Raw genomic sequence first — 18,664 nt, forward strand, 5'->3', positions numbered from 1 at the left:
TGTCATGTCTTAACTTTCTTCATTATCATTTCTTTTATTTCCTTATTGGTGTCACAACTATATTATGCCTGTTGGAGCCATCCATTTGCGAGTCTAGATTACATTACCTGATCTGTCCAACAAGAAAGCAACAAGGCCATGGACTCGTCCAAGGAATGAATCATATTTTGTTTTGTTCAAGTCTACATATTACCTATTTGGTCTGGATTCTTTTGCCGAATTTATTATTTAACCAAATAGCATATTTGATTATCACATTAGAAAATCACTTTTAAGATAATTCTCTCATATATCTCTAGAAATGGTTGAATTTAAATCAATTATATAGTGCTCATATCGTTTGAGTTATTAAAATCAGGTATATGATCCAAACCAGACAGGCAAGTAACGAGGAGAAGTTGTAATTTACACAAAGGAATATAAGGACAATTTTCATTTGCGCAAAATGAATAACTAGATTTAATCTATGCAAAGATTAACAACCGAACTAGGTGTAATTTATCAATTTTTTTGCGCGGATTATCCTCCTTCCGGGGTGATCTTCAACTTTTGTCCCTCAAATTGGTGGTCTTCGCTTAATACCCCGAGATTCTGGGTCCAAACCCCAGCTCAGGCAAAGGTTTGAATTCGCAAAGCAGAATTGTGCTTCAAAACTCGCCTCCCAAACTCTATTTGCCAAGGCATAATTTGCCTGCAAAGGCAGAGTTTGCAGGCAAACTATGCCCAATGGGGCAAAATTTATACGCAACCTCTTTTTTTTTTTAAGTTTCGCCTGAGCAGAAATTTGAACGCGGAACCTGAGGTTTTAGACGAAGGGCAAAAGTACTTTCATTTTGATGGCAAAAATTAAAGACCACCCCAAAATAAGGGCATTACTGCAACTACCACACTTATGATTTGTATAGGCCAGTCTGATTATACTACCAAACTGTTTATGATTTTTATGAATACGTATGGCCTTCCAGAGGACATACCAGTTGAAGTAAATTTCGATTAATAATCTGTCTTTCATATATTGTACAACGAAGTAAGAACCAAAGAAATGACTGGTAACAATCCATACAGATGGAATAAGTTATTGGCATTCTATGTTAGGATACTGACTTGCAGTTGAAAATCTAACTGATTTTATGAAGAAAGCACATCAGCAGAAGCCCTGTATAGAGAAACACAGATTATGTACTGACCATATATATAATTTTGTTCATAAAAACCGAAAACTCGCACAGAGTAAAATCAGAAATTTAAATAATTTCCTAATCTGTTAATGTCTGGTAAGAAAATTGTCGCATTGCACTTCTTACGAGTTACTTGGATGTTTTCAACATCACAAGCACCTCCAAAAAAGATGCTTCTCTTCATTTAGTTTGAAATATGTAAATTGGCAGAGATATGAAGACGACCATACAGCCACATTTTTACCCAAAAAACTGATAGTACACAGGTGTACTAAAATCACAAAATTTAAGCACTTGATAAGCAATAGCATGAGTCAAAATCCTCTTCAGAGAGAACAGAATGTTAATTAAACAACCACAAGGAACAAGTTCAAACACTAACAATATAGAGATATCTAAAGCCAAAATGCTCATTCATCCTCCTGGCTGTGGAGCCTAGCAAGCTTGTTTGTTATGACAACATCAAGTTGGGCAGCTCGCTCGACAATCTCTTTCCTCTTCCTTGTGGAGACATTGTGTGCGATTTCAGCACAGTAAGTTCTGGAAAAGAAAGCTCAATATGTTGGTCAAAAAGACAAGATAAAGCAAACGAGTAGTTATAGTAAGAAATAGGAGACATGTGAGTGAGTGAGTTTATTGCATTACCTGTTGTGCATCATTAGGACCTCAAGCTCACTAGCATTGTGCACAACAAACTTCTTGAAACCATTGGGAAGATAGTGGCGCGTCTTCTTGTCAGACCCGTATCCAATGTTGGGCATCAAGACACATCCCTTGAACTTTCTCCTCACTCTAGAATCGATACCCTTGGGTCTGCGCCAGCTTTCCTGTTATAAAAGATTGAATGCTCAGTTTCAGTTAGTAAGCCCGGTCAGTCCAAATTCAACTAAAGAACCATAGGACTTTAATAAACTCCACATGAAATCACATGATTTCCAAGCTAAAAGATAGCTAACCATAGAGAACAATTAAGCTGCAACGATCAGTTCCATTTATTAAGTCCTGTTCAGTGAGCTGATATAAGGCAAATGCATTCAAACGCCGATTACATTTCTCTATGTGTCTTTACAGAGAGTGATTACATACTTAACCAACAAATGGCACATGCACATGAATTATTTAAACCAAAAAAATACAGCTACAATCAAATAGTAGCTGAATACTACAGGAGGGATGTTGTTTGGAAAAGAAAAATGACACTTAATTTTGATGGTTAAAGAAAAATATTATTCATTACAAAGCAGCACCAAAAAGGTGCTACTAGATATAATTAACAGATTGGTAAAGACAAAAAGATGGTGAATTCCGTTTAATACGAAAGGAGGATCTTTGCCTCACTAGATGAACTGAAAAAAAAAATTCTCGATGAACACATTCAATATAAGGGACTTGGCTTTCAAATGTCATCACCTTAACCTCTTGATATCACAGATCAGGTGAGAATTCCAAGCAACAAGAAGTAACCAAATAGGGAAAACATGATACGAAGTTTAATAACAGAAAACATGGCAGTGCATTTTCTGAGTTAGTCATTGAACCATGTGAAAACCACCACTTTTTACACAGGAACGGAATTACTCTATCCAGCCGAAAAAAATCCCCTTTTTTCCCCTTCCACAGCTTGCTTGTTACCTATTGGATTGTATAGTTAGTTTAAACACAAAGTTTGTTTCGATTGTTGTTTAAATTTTCGTGTATCGCATCATCAAAACCATCGTTATGTAATGTCGAAAAGTCTCATTTTATATAAAAACATGCAACCTAATTTTCTTGTAGGTTAGTTCTTCAAATTAATAATGTGGTATTCATCAAAACAATAAAGTATAACCCGATACATTATGAAACAATAATGTAACAACCATCCAAACAAGATGTCATCTTGATCTCATTTCAGACATAGATACGACATATATTAATTCCAAGTTCCGAAATTTATCAAACGTAACAACAAAACACAGTTAAACTGGGAAAGCGAAAAAAAGAATCACACTTCCTCAAAATAAAGTCAAAAAATATAGCAAAATTAACAAATATAAATTCGGAACCAGCAAAAAACAAATTAATAAACTCTAAGGTTTAATAAACAGAAGAGTGTGTATATATACCTTGACAGTGATTCTACGGTCACTCTGAGGTCTAATAAACCTCTTAGTTCTCTTCTTAATCACCTTCTTGTTAAGCAAAGGAACAGCCATTCTTCTTCTTGTTGTTGTTGTTCTACCTTACCTTCTACATGTAATTAACGCACATTATTAGATGTTAAAATTGACGAAGAATAATCAAAGGAAGTAAAATTGGAACAGAGAATACTCACTGGAACTAGGGTTTCTGCAAAAGCCGCTAGGGTTCCTTGCTCAAAGGAGATTGTTATAAAGAGAAGTAGAATTATATACCTAGGATTTGGGGCAAACTAGGGTTTTGGATCCAAAAGGCTTTTTTTTTTTTTTTCTATTATTTGGACCGGCCCAGTATGGCTCCGAAGCCAAGGCCCAAGGATAAAATGGTATCATTCTTGAATGCTTATGTCCCCCAAAATATACATAAAATAAACGGAAAATGCTCAAATATGTCATTGAACTATCGAAAATGATTTATTTATGTCATTCGTCAATAGTTTGGCTTATTTATGTCATCAAACTATTGGAAATGACTAATTTATGCCACTCATCGATAGTTTGGCTCATTTATGCCACCACCCGTTATCAAAATGACTCATCCATGCCATTTTTCATTAACGCCGGTTTTACAATACCATATATGACACGTGGTCTCCAACTAGATTATGGTTGTGGGTGGGCACGGTGTATGAGTCGGATTTTTTTGTTAATTTGAGATTTAAAATTGGGCTGGTTTAATTAAACGACGTAGATATCTAATTGGAGGCCACGTGTCATATATCTGGTATTATAAAAGCGACGTTAATGAAAATAGCATGGATGAGTCATTTTGGTGGCATAAATGAGCCAAACTATTGATGAGTGCATAAATGAACCATTTCTTATAGTTCGATGACATAAATGAGTCAAATTATTGATGAGTGGCATAAATGAGCCATATCCAATAGTTCGATGGCTTATTTGAGCCTTTTTCGTAAAATAAAAACATTATTGAGAACTATTATAAATAAAATTATCTCAAATACGAAAGAAATCATATATAACGTGATTATAAGTTACTCTTAAAAGAGGGTGAATAACTTGGAGGACATTTAGATAGTAAACCTTATCGCTTTAGCAACAATTAATTTGGTCTTAAGATTATAGACTTATTCACTCATCAGCCGTTGTATTGATCAAGCATAACAAATTCTCAAGGTGATAATGGATTGGAATAGCAATTTCATCCTTCAGTTATTATCAATTTTAATTACAATTCTTATGACCGCATTTTGCTTTACATTCACCAAAATGTGCGCTTAAGCACTTTATATCCCACTATCATTACACTCCCGCTAAAATCTAATTTATGCTATAATATTATTTTCCATAAAAATATGAACCGAAAGTATAAAAGAAATCTCTTGAACAAGACTAAATTTGCATTCGCGCCGAGAAGTCTCGCATTTGAGAGTACAACGTTTCCTAACAAAGAAGACTCTGTACCCAACAATTGAACCTGAGATCTTTGGTTAAGAATGAAGGAGTACTTACCACTCCATCACAACCCTTATTGATAACGCTCTCACTTTTATAACCCGTGTTGATTGAAAATAAAGAAATATTATACATATCAAACGCATTTTAATTCTTAGCCTGATTGAAAGCTTCTGACTAGTAGTCAGTGAAAGCAAGACACGAGGCCATGCAAATATTGATGCCTCAACTATGGTCCCAAAGGATTCTTGGTAAACCAAACGAATTCGGGTTGGGAAGAAAGAATTCAATAAAAAGGAAATAAGCTTCGAAATTTGATGTACTACAAGGTGTTAAGATATTGAGGCTGTTGGCAATAAAAGAAAAACGGAGTTTGTCGATGATCAACAATTGGCTATACAAATTTTGGATGAAGAAAACTGTGTTCCAGAGTCCACCACTATTATTGGGAAGAATACCCAATTAGCCCCCTGAACTTGGCACAATATATATATATGCAACCTAAACTTTTCATAGTTCTAATTGTAATGCCCAGAAAAGTTTTATTAACTTATTGCGTCTGAAAGCTTGAGAGAAATGGACTTTTAAGTTATTTCTTAGACTTGAAAATTCTTATTTTAGAGAAAGATGTTCATATAGGCGCATGGAGTATATTTATTGAAAACTAAAATTGTGATATTATAACAAATTACGTGATCGACGTTAGACAAAGGCTGAGCGGGGTTTTGAATACGGATTGATACAATAAAAGGTCACTTTATTCGACGCCATAAAGTGATCCAATGCTGGAATATTTGATTATAAACCAGCAAATTTAAATACTCCATAATATTGGAGTGGGAAATAAGCATGAAGTGAATGATATTATTGACAATTCATCATGTCGTAGTATCAGAGGGAATATGTTACAATGCGAATCTGGAATGAATTTTTTTTGGGCAACCATTTAGTGGATATCCGCATTGAGAAGCAGGTAGAAAATTAGACTAGTTGAAGCCCAGAACTAGCTTTAAGTGATGGCTTGACCAAGGGACTTGTTTTAGTCGTTGTCCATTAAAGCGGAAAAGTATGCGCAAACTAACCAAAAAAAAATACAAGACTAAAAACAAAAATGAATTTACACTGAGAACTAGTTTGAAGAGGCTTTTTATATACGTTCAAATCACCTTCAGTAAGAAACTTGCCAAATTTACCAAATTTGAATAAAGTGAAGGGGTTATGAACCGAAGCAGAAGGGCAGAAAACACATAAGTTACAGGAAGTTACAAGAGCAGGAAGTGCTAACGGAAGAGGATTAAGGTCTGCCCTAGTAACACTGTGATTACGATCTTCCGCCGGCAATGAGCAAACCCAGAACACTCCACTTCTATGAGAACAGCAAAATAAGGGACGAATGGCAGTTCACCCAGCAACCAAGAACCTGCTAAAAAACAATGGAACCATTAACTTTCAAAATCAGATAGATAATTCCGCCTTCCTCCCCCGAGATCTCTACTAGACCAGGTGGATCTCAATATGCCCTCTTGCTCACTACCATGAGCACGAGACATTGTTTTAATTGAGGCTCCCTCTTCCCCGTCCCCCCCCCCCCCCCCCCCACCCCAACATCCCCCCACACTTTCCCTAGGGAACAAGAAAGAAAGAAGGACGAAACACTGCTAGTACTTTTTTGATAAGGTTGAAACAGTGCCAGTACTAAAAAGCGGTGTACAGAAATGTGTTCTTACCATTAACAACTGTAAGGTAGCAAACGATCTCACCAAAAGAAACCATCCTCATCAAGAAGATAGTCACTGCTAAATGAGTTAGTGAAGTCGTCGTAATCAAAGTCATCAAAGTCATAATCATAGAAATAGTCTGAGACACCAGCTTCGGACAACCCAGACGGGTACTCATCATCGGAAGAGCCATAATCATAAATGCGATTAATAAATTCATAATCATGAGTGGAATCATAAGGGCATTTCATATCTATAATTTGTTGGCGACATCTCGTTCCTAAATCCCCTTTAAGATCAATACTATAGCAGTGGCGCAAGTCAAGGGATTCAAGCCGCGGGCAGCCATCCAGAATGGCACACAGACCTTCATTTGTCATGTTATTCCCAAAAAGTGCAAGGCGTCGCAATTCAGGCATATTTGCTGCAATAGCCAGAGCTTGATCATTGACATTGATCTGTAAATTTCTCATTCTGTCTCTTCTAAATCCTCTAAATCCACAGTCGTTCAATGTGAATGACTTAAGCTGAGAGCAAGAACGACCGAGAGCTTCTATACCCACTGTACTAATAACAGATAAGTAAATGTGCAACTCCTCCAACAATGGGAAGTTCTTAGCAACTGCAGCCAAACCTTGATCTGAAATATATTCACAGCAGACAAGTCGTATATGCCTAAGCTGACTTGATCTGTTCAGAAGGGCACAAGATTAGATAAAAGACATAAAAATAAGAGAAACTTACTGTTGAGAAGACTGCAAGGAAAAAATATCCATAGAATTCAGAGCTGAATTTAGCTAGAAAAGCATGCACACAAAGCAAATTGACAACACAGAGAGATCTCAAAACAATTTTAAAAAAAAAATGAACAAGAAGTCACCAAAAAGTAAACAAAACGGACAGGATGCACTTGAAGCAGGCATACACAATCCCTACTTATCCCCCCCCCCCCCCCCCAAAACCCCCACGAAACAAACCAAATAATCCATTTCTTTTCTCTGATACCCAACATTCTCTCTTTTCCCCCCGGATAAAGCAACTTTCACATTTCACAAAATCTGCATTTTTACGAAAAATCTTTGCTACGTCCTCTGGATTTTCTCAGATCTACATGTTACCACATCATCAAACATTAGAATTCTTAATTCTGCCTATCTACAATGAAAGCTAAATCATTTCCAGTTTGTCCTTTTTGGTATTGGAAGGAAAAAGGGAATACTTCATATATAACGAAACGAAGTTTAATTGCATAAGATCTACATATTACCATTTCACACTACAACTACACCACAAAGCTTTCAGCTTATCCTTTTTTCATTCAAAACTATCAAGAAGATCCTGTTTTCAGGTAGTAACCCCCCTTTTAAGTTTTAACGTTGGGGAAATGTTACAACCAGCTGGAATACAATTGGTTGGTAGGGATACTACTCTATTTTTCCACAACCGCACCCAAAATCTATCAATCTATTATAGCTTCATGAATTGTACTCTGCTTCCCCTCCCCCTGTTCTTCTTCTCCGCAGCATTATTAAAAATTAAAATTAAAATTAAAAGAGATCTAGATGATTTCAGTTGTAGTGCTATTGATGGAAAATGAAGATCTTGCGAAAAAGTCAGTCAAGACTCAAGGAAAAATTAACTTTGATAATGACGAGTCCTGGTTAATTCAGGGAAAACCCACTGTATTAGCTAAAAACTATAAAATATTTGTTTCTCTGAAGTGTTTTAATTAAAATCAGAAAAGTTTATTAAAAAATGACAGCAATTATGTTGTTTTATCATGCTTATGAATCTCCTGGAATGCGTATTGTTAGTAGTTGGCATGAGGTAATGTTTCAATGGAGATATTTAACTTGTGAATTGCGCAAATTTATCTAATAACAGGTCAGACTCACAGAACTCATAACAGCCAAGCTCAAGCCAGACTTCCAGTTCAAATAAGCTTTGCCTCGAATTAAAATGACAACAAGGGGGGGCCAGGTTCAAACGCAAAGGAGGTCTACTTGCATCACATTACTATGAAGACAGACATCAATTACTCGGAATTTCTTTTGCAAGGATGATATAGGCAAAGCTTGCAGCAAGAACAACAGTCTTTCCAGTGACATGGGGGCATCCAAGGGAAGGGAAGCGAAGCAGTGTAATTTTCTTACCATTGGAATGGGAGACAACTAAGGAAGGGCAGAGAAAATGATCTAAGCTTTCATACCTTTTGTGCATGCAAGATCAAAATAAGACTAGCCTCACAAAGTGATACAGCAAAAGCCCATGATCTTACCTCACCCACCCGCCCCTCAAAAAAAGTTCAAATCAATCAACTATGCTCAGCCAAAAATTAATCGGTGTAGGTAAAATGAATCTGTTGTATATCTTCCAGCCCACTCATCCATTTCATTCCAATACTAGAAAATTTTAACTTTAGATAAAGGGGTTCTCCAAAACTACTGACTCTTCAAAACACACTTATCTCTAGAAACATGCAAATATCTACTTAAAATAAAAGGACTCTTTACAGAAACCAAACTAGTGTAAATATAACAATAATAACTAATTCCTAATCCCAACTAGTTGGTTTGCTTATATGGATCCTTGGGTTCCGTGTTGTTTTGAGCTCAGCTAAATTAGCATTGACTATGAGACATTGTGGATCTTTTTTTTACTTATTTTCATGTGATTTTAGGTTTACACCATTCATTTTATCACCTTCAACCCATCATATATTCATAGCTATCGGTCTACATGAAGGTCACATGGAACATGACCAAACCATCTTAAACGACCACCTTTCACCTTTATGTATGCTACATGCACCCTAAGTCGAATATAGTAAGGTCTTACAAATATGTTGGAATTTGAGGTCCAAAATTCATTTCCATATACTCCCTCCGTTCACTTTTAGTTGTCCACTATACTAAAAATAAATTTTCACTTTTACTTGTCCACTTTAGCATATCAAGAGAAAGACAATTTTATTTTTCCTCTTTTGCCCTTAACATTAACTACTCATTTCTCAAATCATTTCCCAAATTCATTGGATCTATACATCATTAATATGGGCATTATGGTCAAATATGCACTTCATTTACTGTTTCTTAAGGGATGTGCAAAGTCCATTGTGGACAAGTAAAAGTGAACGGAGGGAGTACATCTTTTATAAGGAGAGGTCAAGCATTCACTTCTATATACATAGCTTGTTGTGGAAGCAGAACCTTTAACTATTCTTATGCTTTGTTATGACTCTTCCTATCGCATATGACTTCTCCATTTCAGTCCTACTCTAATTATATGCGAGACATTTTCATCTATCATGATATGCTCCAGAAGACTTGAGCTTATATACTGAAATATCTGCATTTAGATAACAAAAAACATATTTAATCTCATTTCACACATATTGTTCTTAAGGATGCCAAAGTTGTAGTACATATATTTGTCTTACCAATAACTATGCTAAATTTCTTAAGTCTTCACAGCATCTCCATAGTTTTAAAAAAAAAAATCGTTGAATCCCTCGTTAGTTTAGAGCATGCATAATGCAAGTACGCCACATTTTTTTGAAAAGTTTATGCGCATTTTAATAAGCGCCCATTACGTAGTTAAGTTAATCACATAAAACATACCTCATCCTTTAATTATACACATCAAAATCAATTGGAACATGCAGAAGTTTTACAACTTATTGAGGTTAATGTGTATTAATTAAAGGAGGTGATATATTTTAAATGGTTTAAAAATATGAAAAAATTACTTGGTGTAGCTTCTTCTAAGAGGTAATTATTGATAATTACTACCTTTTGATTTATTTATATTTAGTAGCTAAATTAATTTTCTACATTACCATTGTTAGCTATACCAAAATACATATACCTCTATTCATTCTCCCTCACCACACATTTCAGATTTTTCATCTTATCCGAGCCCTAAAAAACTCTCTCTCCTTCCTATTCACTAACACAACCACGGCCGCCCCACTGCCGGAGCTTCGGCGACGAACCACGACAACACCTCTCTCCTCTTCCTCTTCCTCTCCTTCACACGACTGCCGGAGCTCTCCTCCGACGACCAACAGGAACTCCGCGAACCACAAGCAACCACCACATCCCGCCGCTTAAATCCACAACCGGAGATCCGCCGGCTCAGATTCAACGACCTCAACTCGTTCACCAAGTCTAACTCCGTCTTTCCGTCCCATTTCAAATCTAAAGTGTATTTTGTATTTTCGCCGGTGCTCCGACCAAATTTGACGGTATTCTCCATTTTTTAGTGTACATAGAGTGTACTTTTTAAAAGGATTTGAATGTATTCTTCATTTTTTGGTGTAAATACAATGGTACATTGTATTTCGCCGGAGATCCGACCGGTTTTGATAGTATTCTCCTTTAAAATGTATCTCGTCTAGCCGGAATCCATGGCTTCTTCTCCTTTGTATCTCATATCTGAGTGTATCAGAGTGTATTTCGTCATATGTACCTCGTATGTATTTGGCTCATATGTCTTGTATCTCATATATATTTGGCTCATATGTCTTAATCTGATATGTATTTGGCGTCTTGTCTTGTATCTGATATGTATTTGGCTTCTTGTCTTGTATCTGAATGTATTTGGCTTCATATGTATTTTGAATGTACAAAGTGTATTTTGAAATTTTGTTGAAATAAATTCAAATACAGTGAATACATTCAACTTCGCGGCAGATCGAACACATTTGAATATAGTCAAATACATGTGACATCAGATAAGATTGGATGCAACTGAATGGTGTATTCAAATACATCGAAAATGTCTAATGGTAGCTACGAATTGTAAATATGAAAAAGGAAATTACGGATGGTTAATTGCTCTTGAAAGGTAGTTATTTATGTAAGTTGCCCTAAGACTATCTACATAATAGGCTGTGGAGAAGATTTTCCAAAATTTTGAGTCAAAATTGTCTAATAATGTCTAATAACAGCAGTTTATCACATGTGTAGGTGTTCAAGCTGGAGTATCTAAATGAAATCTAGTGCCAAGTTTAAAGGACAACGACAAACTTTGAGGTCCAGCCATATACCTTTGGGAGATATAGTCGAGCAACTTATCATCACCAAAATCCTTGATTTTAATTTCAAGCAATTGACCCTGGCTACGATCCACAGCGATTTGGCACATCTTAGTCAAGTCATCATCATCCCTGTCACAATCTTTATCACTGCTCATATCAATGACTCGCCACATGGTAGGGTCATGGCACACTTTCCACCATGTACTGCACACTCTCTGTGCATTTAGCAATATCTCTACCGTTCCTACACGGCGAAGGATGTCCGCTGTTATTTCCCGAGGGAGCTCAACCCATGGCGGTGGCGGCGGCGGCGGTGGTGGAACGGATGATGATGATGATGACGTGGCCTTCTGGTTTCTCTGCTTGATTCTCCACACTAAACGTTTTGGTTTCGGCATTTTTTTTGTTTTAGGGTTTTGTCGCCTTTGTTTCACCGGAGTACTTTTTTATTAGTGAGTCTGAAGGAAGAATAGGAAACAATGAAGATATAGTCCCTCAAACTAGGGGCGGGCACGGTATGGTATATACCATACGGATACCGAAGTTTTTAATACCGCGATTTTAGTATTATGATATTTGGTATGGTATTTGGTATGAATTTAAATTTTCTTTGGTATTCGGTATGGTATTTGATATTTATAAAATGGATACTGAAATACCGTATATCATACCGAAGTTTATACTATATATATACAATCCATATATATTATATTTACTACTGCTAAATATATAGATTAGTTTTCGTATAAAAAATTACATCACATCTCATTTAATGCCAATTTATATCTAATAGAAAATTATACCATCAAAGCTAACTTTTTATCCAATATTTTCATGCTTTTAGTCTTTCATATATGCTGAGGCCTAGAAGCAGCCTTTAATTTGTCTCTGCTATTTTTCCAATACATTAAGACTTGAAATGGTGGAAATGGCCTATTCTCTCTACTGCTGAATGAAATTTTTGGTGTAAAATTGTTTAGGACCGAAGATTATGCTTAATTTTGGCTAATGTTGTTTAGACTTTGAAACTTTGACTACTCTATCGTGATTCAAATGTCCGTTGTGCAATTGATTAACGAAGAAAATTGCTTGTACTTTCTTTTAAATACGTCTATTTGTGTATGGTGTTAGTTTAATATAATTGAGAAATCTCGAAGTCATAATCCTTTATTACATGAGTATATACGTAAGTCAAAGTCAAATAAACTATGGTTATCGAATTACCATACCGTGAAATATCGAAACCGAACTTAAAAATATCGAACCGTACCGAATTAATTTGGTATGGTAATGGTATCGTATTTTTAAAAACCGAATACCGAAATTTCAAATACCGTACCATGCCCACCCCTACCTCAAAGTATGGGTGTAAGGATATTTTTGACCCTTACCTATTATGCTGAATGCAGAATGTAGAATATTTCAAAATATATTACTTTACTGTTATATATAAGGGACAACGGACTTTTGTAGCCCTCGTAAAAGTTTCTAATAAAATATTAAATTTTTCAATTAATTACTTTTAGGTCTTAATTTTATTTTTTTAAGTTCAAATGTATTTTTTGTTCTTATGATTTACTTTTTAAAAGTTGTCGAACCTCCTGCCTTATTTTCTCTATTTCTTTTTATTTCTTATCCGGTGCTTGATATCCGCATTGGAATCCGATTAATTCAGATTCAAATCGCTTCGGGCCTATTTGGGGGAATTGCTCCCTGCCGACGATTTTTTCATACCTAGGCTCGAATCCGAGACCCCTGGTTAAGGAAGAAACAATCCCATCCTTTTATTTTTCATGTAACTTTCTTTTGTTGATTTATCTATGAACCTAAAAAATAGTCATTTTTCACTAGATCCTTGCTTCTTATTGCTCTCTCATTTTCTCCTTTTTCATTTGTCGCTTATTATAGATTTTTACATGTAGGCATTTTTTTTTAGTTTATATTTGAATTATGAAAGAATTTCTGAAAATTCTTTTACTTACATGTGAGCATTTCTTTTACTTTAATTAGTTCATATGTGTTTAAAAATATTTTTACTAAAGTGATTTTCAAATAGTTTTAAAAATTATTAAATGATGCTATATAGTGTTGAAAATGAAGACAATATTATCAATCAAGATCGGGTTATCATTAAAATCTCATGTTTGGTTAACTAAAATTAATCTTTTAAACACAAAAAGTTTGAAGCAGGGTGTTCACTTTAAAATACAAACCGTTTTGGTTTTGACAATTTTTTTTTTTGTTTTAGGGTTTTGTTATTTGTTCGGGGTGCTTTTTTATTAGTGCATCTGAAGGAAGAACTAAGAAGAGGGGAAAAGCAAGATTACTCCCTCAAGTATGGGTGTCAAAAGATTTTTGCCCCTTATCTATACTATTCAGGGGTGTCAATGGTTCGGTTCGGCCGTTTTTTTGTAAAAATTTATACCGTACAAAATTTTTGGTTACTTTACTATATATAACTAAAATTAAACTTTTGAAAACCATCCCAATGAGATCGGTTTTTTTTTTTTTTTGTATCGGTACAATTCGGTTAATTTTCGTTTTTTTTGAAAAATCACCTAATGCAATACAAAAAAACAAGGATTAAAGGGTGATGGAAGAAACAAACTGAAAACACTGCATTAGTATATTATATATACCATATGAGTTTCATAGAGGGCTGTTGAGTGTTTTTGAAGAAATGAAAGAAGACCTCTATTATACCATCAAGATATATCAGAGACTGGGTGATATCATGTTGGTATCATAATTTTGGGGCAACAACAACAACAACTACATTCTAGTGTGATCCCACAAGTGGGGTCTGGGAAGGTAGGATGTACGCAAATTTTACCTCCACCTTTGTAGGACAGAGAGGTTGTTTTCGATAGACCCTCGGACCCAATAGAAACATGGTCGATGCAGATTGCAAGAAAAATAAGACAACAAAATATCAAGATATAAAACAAATAAAGAAACACATAGTAGTGCAGACAGAAAAATATGGATCTACGCGATACCTAGATAATAGTACTAAGAAAGGAGAAGAGGAGATGAAGAGGCTAGACCCTACCTCTCACACAACAGTGTTGCTAAACTCAACTACCTACTAACTGTCTACCCTCATTCTCGACCTTCAATCTTCCTATTTAAGGTCATATGCTCAGTTAGCTGTAGTTGTGCCATGTCCTATTTAATCATCTCTCCCCAATTCTTCATCGGTCTATCTCTACCTCTCTTAACTCCTGCTATCGCGAGTCTCTTATACCTCTTAACTGGCGCATCCTTACACCTTCTCTTCCTATGCCCGAACCATCTCAGCCTCGCTTCCCTCATCTTGTCCGGCATAGAAGCCACTCCGACCTTGCCTCATATAACTTCGTTTCTAATCATATCTCTCCTAGTATGACCACACATCCATCTGAGCATCCTCATCTCCGCTACTTGCATCTTCTGAACGTGAGAGTTCTTGATTGGCCAACATTTTGCCCCATACAACAATGCTGGTCTAACCACCATTCTCTAGAACTTACCTTTCAGCCCAGGCGACACATTCTTATCGCAAACCACCCCAGAGGCGTGCCTCTATTTCATCCACCCTGCTCTAATACGGTATGCAACATCATCATCAATCTATCCATCTCATTGTACTATGGACCCAAGATACTTGAAGCTTCCTCTTTTGGGTATAGCTTGTGCCTTAATCTTCACTTCCACATTTGTCTCTTGCGTCACCTCATTGAAGTTGCACTCTATGTACTCCGTCTTAGTCCTGCTTAACCTGAAACCTTTAGATTCTAAGGTTGTTCTCCAAACTTCCAGCCTATCGTTAACTCCCCTGTGCGTCTCGTCAATCAAGACCATGTCATCCTCAAATAACATACTCCACAACACTTCCTCTTGAATATGTCGTGTTAATTCGTCCATCACTAAGGCAATTAGAAACGGACTAAGGGCTGATCCTTGATGCAAGCCCATCATGACCGGGAAGTGTTCAGAATCACCTCCCACTGTCCCAACCCAGATCTTTGCACCCTCTCCCATACCCTCATAGGGGGTATGGTATGGAAGGGATTTTTTTTTTGTTTTCAGGGGTATCGACGTCTTTCCCCAAAACTAAAGACAAGCCCATTTAAAGGACAAGTATTAAAGATCAGCCCATTTGAAAGGCAAACCGTGCAATTACTCGATAAAAAAGGGCCGTATTCAAGGTGACAAGACAGCCCAACCAACTCAGGCCCAAACAAATTGGGCACTGATGAGAGCATGTGCTATAGTATTTAACAGATCCTACCATTCATCCTTTTAGGGTTTAAGATACACACCTCTCGCCGGCAGCTAATCAAATCGGATAACCGCCAAAATGGTTCGTTTTTTCTTACTTAATTTATCTCATCAAAATTGTTTAGCTTATTACTTGTTGTATCTTATGCGTTAAAGATTAGATTTCTTGTTAATTCTTATGTTTTATGCTCTGAAGTGTATGGTGTTGATCCCAAGTAGCACTCGTTAATTTTATGCCCCGTCTATGCTAATAATGAAATGTGATTGTTTACTGCCGCTATTAGATATTAATGGGTCATTTTTTTTTAAAAGTTTATATTGCTGTTGCAGAGTTAAATGTGATCTGTCTTAAGCTTTGAACAGTTTAATTTTTGTAGTATAGGGCAAGTTGTTTGTGTTCTATGTATTGAAAACTGTTTTTACCTATGTGTAAGAGTGTGATGCTAAATTTACTTTGTTCATCTTTCATGCGCATAAGCAGATGATAATTTAGTATTTCTAGAACATGGGTGCACTACTAGAGAAAAGAGCAAAAAAATGCATTAAGTGGGAATTGCCTCTAAGTATTTAACTCAGATTTCATCCAAGTACACTGTTAAGCCTTTTTTTAGCATGGATGCCATAAGTCAATTCTAGGATTTATTTACATAAAATGATGTGTTCATGTGCCCCATAAATTGCATACAAGTTCGCCCCTGCACATAAATAGTAAGACTTTTTGCATTTAGTTTTTGGAAGTTTCGTTTACTGATGTAAACTTGGTCACTTCTTATTTATGTATAGGCAAGAGGGTTGAAGAAACATTTGAAGAGGCTCAATGCGCCTAAGCATTGGATGCTTGATAAGCTTGGAGGTGCTTTTGTAAGTGAAATGTCGTTTTCTTAATAGTCGTTCTTGAATAATACTAGTTAGTTTCCTGCTTCTTGACCTTACTGTTCTATTTGTTCTTTTCTACAGGCTCCCAAGCCTTCTTCTGGCCCACATAAATCTAGGGAGTGTTTGCCATTGGTTATTATCCTAAGGAACAGGTTGAAATATGCTTTGACATACCGTGAGGTCCAATCTATTTTGATGCAACGGCAAGTTATGGTTGATGGCAAAGTTAGGACAGACAAGACTTACCCTGCTGGTTTCATGGGTCAGAACGCCTCCATTAAATAGTTTTTCATTGCCAAACCTTTTGATTTATATTCCCTTTATTTCTCTACTGCCTAAGTTTTGTTCAGTTCCTTACCAAAATAATACTGCTGATTCATCTTATGTGTATGCTTTCAAACAATAAAAAAAATCTATATACACATGCTTTCACAGTTCCAAAGACAATTGTTAATCACTTTGTCTACACGTTTTTCATTAAGAATCCTTTTGCCTCATGTCTCTTTCGTTTCCTTGTTGCTATGTTTGTTGAATCCCTTGGCAAATTGGTAAGCTGATATTTTCTCTGTGTAGATGTTGTTTCAATTCCAAAGACAAATGAGAACTTTCGACTTCTCTATGACACTAAGGGTCGCTTCCGTCTCCACTCACTCAGAGATGAGGAAGCCAAGGTTAGATTTTCATGCTCTTGATTTCTGCATTGACGGATCTGAGTAGATAATTGTAAACGATTAGCGCATCTGAACCTGTTTCCTGCATTTATTTTTTGGTTTCTTTGGTATGCTGCGTTGTTATGGTAGTCACATTGTTTGCTGCTCTTTGCAGTTCAAACTTTGCAAGGTTCGATCTGTGCAGTTTGGACAGAAGGGGATCCCATATATCAACACTTATGATGGAAGAACAATCCGCTACCCAGATCCCCTCATCAAGGCCAATGACACCATCAAGCTGGACTTAGAGTCCAATAAGATTGTTGACTTCATCAAATTTGATGTTGGAAATGTGGTGATGGTGACGGGTGGTAGAAACAGGGGACGTGTTGGTGTTCTTAAGAACAGGGAGAAGCACAAGGGTAGCTTTGAAACCGTTCACATTCAGGATTCCCTAGGGCACGAGTTTGCTACCCGATTAGGAAATGTGTTCACTCTTGGTAAAGGTACTAAGCCATGGGTGTCTCTACCTAAGGGCAAAGGTATCAAGTTATCTATCATTGAAGAGGCTCGCAAGAGGCTGGCTGCTCAATCAGCTACAGCTGCTTAAAAAGGAAGTCTAGGTCGATCTTAGATAAATTTAACAGGTTGGGCCATGTTTCTCTTTGTTTAGAGATTACCAATCTTATTTTGTTTGTTGCATTTTAACATATGTGTATTCGGTACTGTTGCACCTTAGCCCTTTTTGTTGGGAAAAGCGTTGACTGAGTTAAGATAAATGTTTTGCTTTTAATGCGATAAATTAGTATTTTATTGGCTGAGTATAAATTTTTTCTTTTTGAAATTTGTGGCCAAAAACTTACGATAGATATTTTTGTGGCTATAAGTTATTTCGTTGCAGTTAAAATGAGAAGTTCAAAAATAAAGTATTTAGTCTATCACATAAAATGGCACTGGTGGAGTACAAGAATGTATCAAGTATAAAGGACACTCAATATTGGCTCGGACGAAGACAGAATCCATCTCAATGTTTTCATTTGTGGTGAGGGGAATTACTGTCAGAATGCAACATAATAAGTGTTGGTCCTTTGATGACATTCTTGAGACAAAAAATCACCTAAAAATTCATCCAAAGTATATTAAAGTGATGATCTTGTGATTTTATTTCTGCTTCTTGAGTGCCCCAACCCATTTTATGTGAAGGTGTTTGGACACAGATTAAGAAATTAAAGAAGAATTTTAAACGAATAGTATTAAAGGTTTCACATGCCTTTTCATTTTCTTTCCTAATAAACTTTAATATCAAGTGAGTACTTTGCAACGGTAAGTAGAACAAATATGCCAT

General features: G+C 36.2%; 3 protein-coding genes across 5 annotated transcripts; 1 reads left to right on the forward strand and 2 right to left on the reverse strand.

The window, feature by feature from the left end:
• Positions 1 to 1,393: 1,393 nt before the first annotated feature.
• LOC132622794 (large ribosomal subunit protein eL32z) lies at positions 1,394 to 3,642 on the reverse strand. Of its 2 annotated transcripts, none has more exons than XM_060337467.1 (4): positions 3,493 to 3,642; positions 3,284 to 3,407; positions 1,824 to 2,005; positions 1,394 to 1,718 (listed from the first exon to the last, which is right to left on the reverse strand). In XM_060337467.1, the coding sequence occupies exons 2-4, from the start codon at positions 3,371 to 3,373 to the stop codon at positions 1,589 to 1,591; spliced, it is 402 nt and encodes a 133-aa protein (XP_060193450.1). In that variant the 5' UTR covers positions 3,374 to 3,407; positions 3,493 to 3,642; the 3' UTR covers positions 1,394 to 1,588. The 2 variants fall into 2 exon arrangements, with proteins under 2 accessions (XP_060193450.1, XP_060193451.1); XM_060337468.1 differs by having other exon boundaries at positions 3,284 to 3,404; positions 3,493 to 3,534.
• Positions 3,643 to 5,901: 2,259 nt separating this feature from the next.
• Positions 5,902 to 12,008, reverse strand: LOC132621844 (F-box protein SKIP19-like). Of its 2 annotated transcripts, none has more exons than XM_060336298.1 (3): positions 11,540 to 12,008; positions 6,499 to 7,179; positions 5,902 to 6,191 (listed from the first exon to the last, which is right to left on the reverse strand). In XM_060336298.1, exons 1-2 carry the CDS (start codon positions 11,926 to 11,928, stop codon positions 6,528 to 6,530), a joined length of 1,041 nt encoding a protein of 346 aa, XP_060192281.1. In that variant the 5' UTR covers positions 11,929 to 12,008; the 3' UTR covers positions 5,902 to 6,191; positions 6,499 to 6,527. The 2 variants fall into 2 exon arrangements, with proteins under 2 accessions (XP_060192281.1, XP_060192280.1); XM_060336297.1 differs by having other exon boundaries at positions 5,902 to 6,194.
• Positions 12,009 to 15,725: 3,717 nt separating this feature from the next.
• Positions 15,726 to 18,132, forward strand: LOC132622949 (small ribosomal subunit protein eS4). Its single transcript, XM_060337643.1, has 5 exons — positions 15,726 to 15,875; positions 16,577 to 16,654; positions 16,751 to 16,931; positions 17,243 to 17,340; positions 17,495 to 18,132. Exons 1-5 carry the CDS (start codon positions 15,873 to 15,875, stop codon positions 17,927 to 17,929), a joined length of 795 nt encoding a protein of 264 aa, XP_060193626.1. The 5' UTR covers positions 15,726 to 15,872; the 3' UTR covers positions 17,930 to 18,132.
• Positions 18,133 to 18,664: the final 532 nt, after the last annotated feature.

This window comes from Lycium barbarum, chromosome 12 (assembly GCF_019175385.1).
Source record: "Lycium barbarum isolate Lr01 chromosome 12, ASM1917538v2, whole genome shotgun sequence".
Lineage (NCBI taxonomy): Eukaryota > Viridiplantae > Streptophyta > Magnoliopsida > Solanales > Solanaceae > Lycium > Lycium barbarum.